The sequence below is a fragment of the Vigna unguiculata genome, chromosome 10, assembly GCF_004118075.2.
Source record: "Vigna unguiculata cultivar IT97K-499-35 chromosome 10, ASM411807v1, whole genome shotgun sequence".
Taxonomy (NCBI): domain Eukaryota; kingdom Viridiplantae; phylum Streptophyta; class Magnoliopsida; order Fabales; family Fabaceae; genus Vigna; species Vigna unguiculata.
The window spans coordinates 20,719,215-20,732,196 of NC_040288.1; the positions used below are offsets into that span (position 1 = coordinate 20,719,215).

General features: G+C 30.9%; 1 protein-coding gene across 1 annotated transcript; it reads left to right on the forward strand.

The window, feature by feature from the left end:
* Window positions 1-5,109: 5,109 nt before the first annotated feature.
* On the forward strand, window positions 5,110-9,822 carry LOC114165379 (zinc finger BED domain-containing protein RICESLEEPER 2-like). The gene is made up of 8 exons (XM_028050022.1): window positions 5,110-6,738; window positions 6,818-7,148; window positions 7,242-7,316; window positions 7,723-7,801; window positions 7,877-7,950; window positions 8,227-8,376; window positions 8,448-8,479; window positions 9,493-9,822. Exons 1-8 carry the CDS (start codon window positions 5,110-5,112, stop codon window positions 9,820-9,822), a joined length of 2,700 nt encoding a protein of 899 aa, XP_027905823.1.
* Window positions 9,823-12,982: the final 3,160 nt, after the last annotated feature.

Genomic DNA, 12,982 nt, shown 5'->3' on the forward strand with positions numbered 1-12,982 from the left:
TTTATTTCAATTCTATATAGTATTTGGATTAGTCGATACATCATTTAGTTCCTAAACCTCTAAATCTCTTATAATATAATATATTTACTATATAAAAGAACACATAAACAAACATAATCCCGTGCATGAACACGGGTTTGTAGGTTTTGGATTTACAAAGGTAACCTTTAAACAATTTATTTGTTGGGTTGCGTTGTAAGACTAAACAAATATATATATATATATATATATATATATATATATATATATATATATATATATATATATATATATATATATATATATATATATATATATTTTATATTTGATTCTTATTTAGTCCTAATCTCTTATTGAAATTGTTAGTATGATAAATTATACGGTTAAATATAATGTTTAATACATATTTTATGACAAATATGAACACTTTAGAGACAACAAACATACTTAACATTAATTCTTACTATTTAAAAATCTATTAATAACAATAAAATTCATTAATTATTACTTTTTTCATGTTATCAAAATATTAAAAATTTACATAAAAAATATTTTAATATATATTACCATGCGATAATTTAATTAATTATTTAAATTATTAAACTTTTAAAAATCACATCTATCTATTATATATAACTATAAATATTTTTAGATATAATTATTTATTTAGTCTCTTAATTGTTTGGTTTGGTTCAATTTGGTCTCCTTATTATTGGTTGGTTCAATTTGGTCTCCTTATTATGATGGTTGGTTCAATTTAGTTCCCCAATTATTTAAAAGTGTTTAATTTGGTCCTCTATCAAGTTGGAGTTAACACCAGACACGTGTCAAGCCGTCACAATTTATAGTCTTGACATGTGACAGTGGTAAAAGTTGTCTTCAATTTAGTCCTATATTTAAACTTTTGGTTCAATTTAGTATCCCTAGTTTTTAAAATAGTCCAATTTTGTCCTCTTTAAGACCAAATTAGTAAATAAGCTTAATTATAACTTATATATACATGTTAAAATATATTTTTTGAATTTATACATCAAATCACTATACCTAAATATTTAAATTATTTTATTTTTTATAAGTGTAAAAAATTACAAAAACAAAAATGTAAAAAATAAAATAATTTAAATATTTAAGTTGAGTGATTTGATGTATATATTTAAAAAAATATTGTAATATATATATATATATATATATATATATATATATATATATATATATATATATATAAAAGTTGTAATTAAACTTATTTAATATTTTGATCTCAAACGGGAGAGGGCGAAATTGGATCATTTAAAAAACATATACTCTCTTTACACTTTATGAATAGCCATTATATTATGTCTTATTTAATAGTATTAAAGTATTAAATAAGATGTTACAATAATTATATAATTTTACATGATTTTATAATTTCTAATTATACAATTTTATACTTTTATAATTGTATAATTTTATGATTTTATAATTTCATAATTTTAGTTTTTTTATTCATAATTTTGTAATTATGTATTTTATGTTTTTACAATTTTAATTACATTTAAAAAAAATTAGTTTTATATTCATAATTTTGTAATTATGTATTTTATGTTTATACAATTTTAATTATATTTAAAAAAATTGTGACACATTAAGGTTTGTATTCATAATTTTGTAATTATGTATTTTATGTTTTTACAATTTTAACTATATTTTAAATTAATTTTGGGACACATTCAAGCAAGACAACTTATCATAATTACATAAAGTTTTATTTTTCAAAATTCTCACAATACATAACTGAATCCAAAAGCTTGCCTTCCAATACTGTAGCCTGCTTTTATTTTCCAAGAATAATCAACGCATAAAAATTTTATTCATAAAATTTTGGCTTGTTGATATTTTCCACAAAACTCAATATTAAGATTGCTCATCAATTTCTCCAAAAGAAGTTAGTACAAAACACAAGAAAGAAAAAACTGTCATTGTAATTACGCGAAATTCTACAAAAAAAAATACATTTTGTAAACCTAAATGAAAAGAATCGAATTATATATAATAATAAAATTATTTCAAATGATTACTAAATAATAATTTATCATTTCATAGTCTTAAAATTTATTTCTTCTATAAATACTATCCATTTTTTCTCCCCGAAACAAAAAAAAAATTAAAAATAAAGAGAAAACGAAATAAAATCAGGATAGGCTTTATCTCATAAAAGAAAAAATTTTACAAACGGGAAATCAAGTTCAAAAGTTGGTAACCAATTGGACATCTAAAGAATACAAATATGATACTAATATTCCATAAAAGAAAAGAAAAGCATCTTCCTCGGCATGCAAATGACAGAAGTTTTTTCATTCATCCTACTCCTACACGATTAGTTGCCAGCTCAGAGACCCATTAAAACATCCTCCAAAGACCATACCAAGAAGTAGAGGTGTCATTTAAGCCTTCCACCCACGGGCTGACCCTAACCCCCTTTAAAAATAAACCTTATATTTTTAGCCCAATTAACAGGGGGCTTTTTTAAAGCCCCAGCCCCTTGAATCCCACATAAAGTGGGTTGGGACAGGGTTACGGTGGGGCCGGCCCTAAAACTAAATTAATTCATTTTCTCTTTTGTTTCTCTCCCACAAAACTCACTTCACTCACATTTTCTCTTCTGTTTCTCTCTCACAGAACTCACTTCACTCACGACGATGCGAAGTTTGGTCGTCCTCTCTCTTTCACGACGGTGGTGCGAAGGGGTTCACTATCCTCCATCATCTTCGAGTTGCAGATTCCTCTTTCTTCTTTTCTCCATCATCTTCGAGTTGCTTCCAGAGAGTTCAAGTTCTCCTTAACCTATTGCCCCTATTTGCCTATACGGGTTCGTCAAATTCTATCCCATCTTGTTTCAATAATTTTTAGAACTTCTGAAAATGATTGGAGAACTTATATATACTTTGATCGGAAAAATCAATTAATGGGATTGTTGTGGAAAGATGGGAGGAATGGGGCAACAGATTAATGGGAAGAATATGTATACTTTCTTATACCTGAAAGACTCAGGCTCAATAATGATAAAAAAAACTAAAAAGTTGTATGTTTAATTCTCCATTCCCTCTTGCCTAATCCTGCATTGATAATCTGTATAACATCAATCTCTTAACTGTAGTATATATTTGATCCAATCACAGGGAGAAAGAATTAGCTGCTGTTAAGATAAATGCAGCGGATGTTGATATAATTGCTCATGAGCTAGAGGTAACTTCATCAGATTGTTCATCAATCTATCTAGAAACTTTTATTCCAATGGATTGACATACTTTTATTATTGTTTCAATCAGTTGGACAAAATGGTTGCGGAAAGAACTTTGCAAGAGCACAAAGGTGATGTAGTTGCTGCCATTCGGCACTTGCTTCACTAGAGACGTGATAATGAACACGGGTCAATGCTTCAGAAAATTACTATGCACCAGCTTATATTGTTTTTAATTTAAATTGAATCTCAACTGTATTCTGACCTAATTCATTCAAAAATCATAAAGGTATGTCTTTAGAATTAGCTATATGATGTTTGTAACTGTGAACTTCATCATTGTTCTTGCATAGAAATTTATACATTTTGGTTTGGTTTTCAGGATGAGAAACATCTTAGAAAGGCTTTATAATTTGCCAATATATTTGGTGCACTCATTGTGACCGAGAGAGGTGCAATTCCTGCACTTCTTACAAAGGAAGCTATCTTGCAATTCTTACTAGAACTAGCTGTAATATAACACAATTCACATATTTTTGTTATAATTTGTTGTTAAACTATAGTTTAGGAGATTCTGAGCTTCTTTTTTCCTTTTTCTGTTTAAATCTCTTGACTCTGTAATTCTCTTATATAAAATTTCAAGTTGCCTTTTGCCCTGGTTTTGGTAGGTGTGTCAGCTGAGCTCACTGTTCAACTCTAGGTATAATGTGAACATGATTTATTTTATATTTAAAGTGGTTTCACTATGATTAGAACCTTCAATCACTTAGTTAAACACATAAGCATATGTTGCTGACACTTAAACTTGGTTAAACACAAACATATATATATATATATATGTTGTTGCAATTTTTGTTCATTCCTGTTTAGAGGAAATGAAGAAAGTTGAATTAGGTTACAATAAATTGTTCTAAATATGAAAAGTGTTAGGAATATATTCTCTAATTTTCTACTTTGAACACACTCACTTGTTAGTGAAATTCATGTGGGTTTTACTAATTTGGGAATGAAATCCTCCAAATAAGTGGTGTTAGTTTTCACTTATGAGGTCTTAGCTTTCCCAAATTTGTATTATTTTATAAGTTTACATATAATTAAAAATATTATTTTTAATTTAATATCTTTAAATTTATACTTATAAATCAAATTTTGACATTCCTGTCACTAAATTGCATTAATGTGTTTTTGATGAGAAATTTGTTTCTATAAGTTTATTAACTAGTATGACATTTATGCTTAGTATGGGTAAATTTAGAAGTTACAAAATATATATATATATATATATATATATATATATATATATATATATATAATATAATATAATATTAAAAAAAGATGAATATTATTTGCTGGTAGTTTGAAAGACATACATTATAAACCATTCTTTTAGAAATATAAATAGAATATAGTCTCTGAAATTTCAATTGATGATTGAAACTAGATCAATTTTAATTTATTTGATCTATAATTTAATTTTTGAATGTTTAAAGTTGGAATATTTTCTTTTCTTATGTTGATATCTTATCTTGATTTGCAAAATGTGTATTTGATTTGCAACATAGTCTTCTCTAGATATGCACCACTTAGAATTTGACTGGTCCAACATGCCATTCGGTCTGGATGATCAACTAAATCATTAATGAATGTTATTGATCTTTTTTAGGCATCTTGTTCAATAAATTTTGAAGTTACTGCCTTGACCACATCTAGAAACGAAGGTTAGTACCTGTGAACTCTGACTGAATGTTTTTTCTCATGTAATGTTTCTATGCTATTTATAACTGTTTGAATCAAAGTCACATATAATGTATATATTATCACATAATGATAATTTCTTTATTCTTTCAGATGCTTGCCTACCTGTTACATTTTTATTTGAGTTTTAGATAGTGGGTTGAAGAGTTTTAAATATGGACCACCCTAAGAGTAACCCTTTAGTTTTGGTTGATGATCTTGCATCTGAAACTCCTGGTCCATCTGAAAGTGCAACCACAAATAAAAAGGAAGTCTCAAATGTTTGGAATTTTTTCACAAAAGTAGGAAAAGACAAGGATGGCATTGAAAAGGCTGCTTGTAAGTATTGTGGCAATAACTATAAAGTTGGAAAAAATCCTATTACTAAAAATAATTATGGGACTTCGCATCTAAGTCGGCATGTCAACGTGTGTAGAAGTATTCCAAACATAGATATGGATATGAATCTTTATCAAGAAGGAAAGTTTGGGACACGAAGAATCAATCAAAAGATTCATCGTAAGTTACTTGCGAGAGCCATAATCAAACATAGTCTTCCTTATAATTTTGTTGAATATGAAGGAATTAGAGAGTGGATAAAATACATTAATCCTAATGTTGACATGAAATGTAGGAACACTACTGTTTTAGATGTGGAAAAGGAATACATGGAAGAGATGGATAAAGTTAAGCAAAGAATGTCTAGGATTCCTAATAGAATTTGTTTAACTTCTGATGTTTGGACTGCAGTTACTTCTGAGGGCTATATTTGCCTAACTGCACACTTTGTTGATGAAAACTGGAAATTGACAAGTAAGATTCTTAATTTTTGTCGAATGAAACCACCACACACTGGTGTTGAACTAGAAAGTGTTGTGTTTGATTGCCTAAAGCAATGGGGTATTGAAAAGAAAATTTTCTCAATTACCTTGGACAATGCTTATGCAAATAATATCTTGCAAGACATTTTGAAAAGCCATCTTTGTTTTCATAGAAATTTATTATGTAACGGTGAGTTTTTCCATGTACGATGTTGTGCTCACACCCTTAATTTGATAGTTCAAGATGGTTTAAAGGTGGTTGACAAAGCACTTCATAGTATTAGAGAGAGTGTTAAGTATGTTAAATCATCAGATGGAAGAACTCTCAAATTCAAAGAATGTGTTAGTGATGCTGGCATAAATATAAGCATTGGTTTGAGATTAGATGTAACTACAAGATGGAATTCGACTTATTTGATGCTTGAAAGTGCAATCAAATACAAGAAAGCTTTTGAAATTCTCAAAGTGGTTGATAGGAATTATAAAAATTGTCCATCTTCTGAGGAATGGAATAGGGGAGAGAAAATGTGTCAATTCTTAGAACCATTTTATGAGATCGCAAACATGATGTCTGGTTCATCTTATCCCACTTCAAACTTGTATTTTATGCAAATTTGGAAAATTCAGCTTATCATTGAAAAGAATTTGTTGAATGAAGATGTCACCTTAAGGGAAATGACTTTGAATATGAAAGACAAGTTTCAAAAGTATTGGAAGGAGTATAGTATTGGGTTAGCTTTTGGAGCTATTCTTGACCCACGACTAAAGGTTGATTTTATAACGTATTGTTATAAAAAATTGGATCCTTTGACCTGTGGAGAGAAAACAAAGAAAGTGTTAGAGAAGTTCAAGAGGTTGTTTAAAGAATATGTAAAAAACTTGTCTATTCCTGGTGTTTCTCTCTCCCAATCACCTACTGAATCCATCTCAATGTCTCAATCCAATACTGAAGGGAGAAAGTTGAAGAGATCGAGGATTATTTCTGTAAGCATTTTATACCTGGTGTTCATTGTTTTCATTTTTTCTTGTTTCATTTTGATAATTAATATGTAATGCATTGTAGGATTTTAAAATGTATCAGAATGAATCAAAATCTATCGTTGGCAAGAACGAGATAGATGCTTATTTAGGTGAACCAACAATAGATGATGATGAAGACAATGAAGATTTTGATGTGCTCAAATATTGGAAGACTAGTGAAAAAAAAATTCCCATATTGTCTATAATGGCTCGAGACGTGCTTAGTATTCCCATTACTACAGTTGCATCAGAGTCAGCTTTTAGTAAAGGTGGGCGTGTACTCTCTAAATATAGAAGCTCCATTCTTCCTGATCATGTGCAAATGTTGATTTGTACTCAAAATTGGTTACATGGATTTTCTGAAAATCCTAGTGGTAAGTCTATATGTTGTTAGTTTTAAAGTCACTTTACATTAAATAATTAACTCTAGACTAGTGATTTGATTGTATCAATTGGTTATGTGATAGATGAAGTTGTTGAATCATTGATGAGTCTAAACTTCTTGAAGATCTTGAAAGTGACCAACAATGACACTTCTTCAGGTTCTCTTATATGCTTAGTCCATTATCTCAATATATTTGGTGTTTAATTCTTTAAGTAAAACATTTCATTTGTAAAATAGATTAATGTAAAGGAACTGTTGAGGATCTTCCTAAACATATTCAGATTGAAGTTGAGAAATCACTCTCAGAATTTAATTTTCTTAAAAAGAAAAATTCTTTGAATATCAATTAGCTTTTACTTTTTAAATCCTTGGTGTTTAATTCTTTGAGATAAACTTATACTATGTGAAATGTGTCTAATGTTGACATAAAATTGCTGTTTTTCAGATTATCACAATTGAATTTCTGGACAAGTATAAAAAACAGTGAAGCTAAATTGGAAGCAGTGGATAAACTATTTTATGCTTTCATATATTCTTGATTGGTTGCAGCTGTTTGTTTGCAGATTCTAGTGTAGACCCGGCTGCAACTGGATTACAGGTGGCCTCAGATGGGAAACCAAAAATTCTCGATATTCTTGATTGGTAAGAATTATTGAAGTTTTATCTGTTTTGTATTAATTTACCAATAAGCAATGATATACTTATTTCCCCTTCCAGCACTGGTAGCAGAGACGTTGATACCTCAAAGGTGGTAAAGGCTGATGCTGATGGTTGTATTTTGGGGGCTTCTGGTTCGTGCTAGCTAAGGAAAAATTATGGGAAAATTCTTCAATATATTGTACTATTTCAACTATCTAGTGCCTTCATCTTAACATGTATCACTTGTGATGACTGCTAGTTGCTTATCAGTTTTAAATTCTTGATTGAATTTGAAGTCACAATCCTACTTCATTCTGATACATATGGATGCAAAACAGGGAAGATGCATATGTTGTTTTGTTGTGTTTTTTTTTTCAGTTATTTCCATTTTTTTTGTATTCATAATGAATATTTTTTTTTAAAAAAAGGCCCATGGGTTGGCCCTATACCACAGGGTTTTTGTGGGCTTTTTGGCCCTGTGGGCTTTTCCCACAAGAGGCTTTTTGGCCATGTGGGCTTTTCTAACCCCAGCCCATATGGGCCAGGGCCAAATCATGAAAACTGGGCCAATTTGACAGGTCTACCAAGAAGTATCAACCTGTACACATTCCATGGTAATCTGGAATTAACTTCGTTTCTTTATATGCAGGGATACCTGGACCTGCAAAAACTCATAACAACGTAACATCATATTGTTTCAATTTTCAATTTTCCATGGACCAAAACAAAACAAAAAAACTAATTGAAACAAAAACCCCTATGAAAGAGTTGAAACCGGTCGTTCATTAGTCTTCATGTGTGTTGATTAGTGTACCTGACAGTAAAATGATGTATACTGTGGATCAAAAAATGCAAATGAACCGGTGTAACATGCATGCAGGAGCCAGACCGGTTGAATATTTATAATTTGCCCGTTGAGAAAACAGACATCCTTTTTCTAGTGACAGATGATAACCATGGAAAGAGTTACAAAACTCAAATCATCAAAGAGGATTGTAGGACTATATTAGCTAAGAAAGCCGCAAGGCTATCTTTAAATTTGTGAAACAGGAAAGTGTGAAAAAATGACAACACCTTTGATAAAATCAAAAGGAATGAAGGACGGTATAACAATTTTTTCTCACAGATCCTAAAAAGAAATTCTTGGCTAGATGATTATTAGACACTTTTGCGAATAACACAAAGCAGGAAAAACAACATATTCATAAGCTTTTTGCTAATCTTCATACATACAGTAGAAATAAGAGAAGACTCAGCCGATCAGTATATCTAATACATTCTACCACTATATAGGGTGATCAAACAAAGCAGAAGGATTGTTGAAAACATAGTTCAGAAAACTGAAATGTTACGAATAACCTAAACCTATGTAAGTTTCAAAACATCCCTATGCAATTATATATCAAGTCTAAATAATGGAAAATCCAAAACGTAAAAGAAAGGGAAAGAGGAAGAAGGGAACACATTCCATATATTAGAGAAGTGCACCTGCACAAGGGAAAATGGGTGGTGAGCAGTATTTATCCTATGGGTGGTCTATTTCAGAAAGAAATATCCTGCCTAGATCTAAATGAATAGGCAAACAAAAGGGACAGAACACAGACCATAACAACATAAGCAGATCAATAAGCCTCATTTGGAGATTGTTGTTCCTCCTCTTGAAGCTGATGCCCATGAAATTTGCTTGCCTTTAGAGAGTGCCCACTGTTACCATTGTCAATGTCCTCAGCTTTAGTTTTGTTTCCAGGATCCTGCTCTTCCTTCTCACTGTTCCACTGCTCAATTCTGGTACATCTCTCCTCACTGCCATCTCTAACTGGACTACGGTGCCTCCTCCAACCAGGACTTCAACTTCTTCCTCTCCTATGTGCAGGACTCGTGCTCTTGTGTCTCCTGCTGCGACTCTCATGGTGGTCCCTGTCATCGTGCTTTCTGCTATGACTACGATGGGACCGCTCCTCATGGCTCTGATTCCTGTAAGGACTCCTGCTTCTGTTGTGCCTCCTATGGTGCTTTCCAAATAATTGGTGTCTCAAATCCCAGTACACAACATACATCATAAAAATAGAGTTTTAGATTTTATAGCATGTTTGTATGAAGCGACTTTTAGTTTTTGAATTGGATTTTTATACTTAGTGTTTCTATTAATTTAGTTTCAGAATAAAGTGTCATCCAAATTTGTGAAGGCTCCTCTAAACACATGTAACCAACAAACAACCACCATCTTCAAGGAAAAGAAAAGAACCTAAAGAAACACAAAAATCAAAGTTCTACCTGCTAATTCTCTTCAAACAAACAACCACCATCTTCAAGGAAAAGAAACACAAAAATCAAAGTTCTACCTGTTAATTCTCTTCAAATGCATGAAGTTGCAATAGCCACCGCGATTGCAAGTATTCTCCTCGTACTGCCTGCAAGTAGCTTTTCAAAAATTCGTCACAGCGACCAAAAACAACTAAGGCAGTGAACAAAAAATCCGTCGTATACATATATGGCAGATGGCATAACAACTAAGGGCAGAAGCCATGGCAAACAACAAACATTTAGAATTTGTAAAAGTGATATCTTTCCTTCTAATATAATTTCTAACTAATTCTATAATCACAATTTTTTTGTAATTAACTAACTAACTATCACATCCTAACCCCAAGATTGAACCTGCATGCACCACTTTAGACCTGAAAATATGAAAATAGAAAGATAAGTTAACATTTAATAAACTTGTAAGAATCAAGAAGCAATCTTCTTCCATCGCCCTGTACATGGTTTTGAATATGGGTTAACGTATTTTCATAGTTAAGTGTGATATAACAGAGGTTGTTCATAATAAAGGGTTCCTAAGATTTTAGGCAATTACATAAAGCTAAAATATTTTCAGTCCAATTAACATATACACTTACGGTTTCCAATTGTTTGTTTAAGAGCACATTCGAGACTATAGTTTCTCCCTGCAAGTTTTTGGAACTCATTGTCAATCATTTTTTGAATTCCATTAAACTAAATCTAACAACTACAAATTTAATCATTGAAAAGTATTATACTCACAAAACTTTAAAGCATATGTCATCACCAAGTTGGTTTGTTAAATAATTACTTGCTTCATACTGAGTTCCTTATCCTCCAAGTATAACAAAGAGACATAAAGGAACACCACAACTCGTGACAATGGATCATCAATATATTTTAAGATCTGCAATGCGAATTCTTGTTGGATCAGTTCTGGCACCAGCCCTAATCGCCGATATAACCTTCAAATCCCTGTGTACACATGTAGCAAGAAGTGCTACCTATGACATGTGACAAACCATGTAATGAAATATCAAGCTTATGAAGGATATATACCAACTTCAAAGCCCAATGGACTTGAAGGATTGTCTAAACCTCAAATGTTATAGCATCTTCAATACACCTATTTTACAACATTGTGTTTCATGCAGTCACACAAAGAAATCAACGACAAAGATTGCAAATACATTTCGCAACTAATCTAGCAAACTAAATAATACAACTTCAAGCACTCGAAATAATCAAAACAAAAGATGAATTCGAAAATACAACTTGAAGGAGTTCAAGTATAGTTGAGCAGGGATATTTGGCTATATCACAATCAAAGCTTTCGAAAAATTACATGTGTTTATCAAACATCATACCAAATGTCACACCAACTAAAACTTGAGTCCCAAATACAAATTTTGTATTTAGCCAGCAGAATAACAAACTCTGATGGGAAAACCCTGCAAAGTTGAAGTAAATTATACACAACAAAAAACACACAAATTATGTCAGGTGAGGGTATGAGCACATTAAATATATACCATGGATTGTAGAAAACAGTGAATGAACTTCAGTTGGAAATGACATGAGGTAGAGACATTTGTTGCATTGATGAATGACCACTGTAAGCAAAACAACTTTTTGTTAAATAATCAAATACTAAATTAATTTACTTTGCATATATACACTATTTCTAAATAAATGTGTAAATTGTCATTTCAATTAGCAAAGTTTTAAGAAAATTATGAGTAGCAAAGTAGCAATTTACATCATAAAAGACTAAAGATAACTACAAACCAAGATCATCAAATTCTTAGTCGAGAAATGCAAGTTGAACCCTGAGACACTGCAAACGCCCTGGTCTTGCAAGTGTTATTGATGTTGGCATGAGCAACCTCAGTTCCTTGTGGCCAAGAATGTCACTGGTTATTGCTGCATGAGCTTGGGCTACACACACGCACCCATTATTCCCAAAGTCATAATTCCCAAAAGCATGCACCTTACTATATGTCAAGAAACAAAAATACTCAATTTCACTTATATTTTATTATTTCATGTATAATATATTATAATTAAATTGTATAATAGAAATAGTGATATGATTATATTTTTTAATATTAGGAATCTAATTGCATTTATTATTAATATAATATATTTTAAATTATATTACTAAATCATTCTATTATATCCTAATATTTGACAAATACCATAAAGTCTTACATTAACTGTAGTCCTAAACTTACAAATATTGGTTAACATAAATACATCACAAAAGTGAAAGTCAAAGTAACAAACTAAAAGAATAAATTGAAGAAGAAAAAATTCTCCTAATATCGAATGTGGTCTAATTTGGCAGGCAATGAAAATTGAAATAAAAAATTACATATTTGCACACACATCAATCTACATTTAAGAACTGCACCTTGTATCCTCAACCACAATTTTTTCCCTTCTATACAGAAAACCCTAATTTCGATTATCACTCCCATTTTGGTATAGAAAGTGCAAAACAATGTTGTTTTCATGAGCTATGCTTACCCCACTGCTCCAATTTTTTTTTTTGAAAAATAAAAAAAAAACTAAAAAAAGAAATGGAAAATAGAATATCACCCACCGTCGCCAATGAGGGGTCGGGGATTTTGAGGTTGTTCTCTGTGGGAGAAAGGTGTAACAACGTTGTTGGGATCACATCCATGCCACTACATCAAGGGACGCATTAACCATCTTATAACCATCAATGGAAGAAGACATAAAGCCATAAACACACTGATCGAAAAAGGAGCAACCTATGAATCTTTGAGCAAAAACCATACAACCCAAAAGTAAACTCGTTTTTTAGTAAAATAAATAAATAAAACAACATATCCAGTTGAAATGTAGAACAACATATCCAGTTGAACCCAACACCAC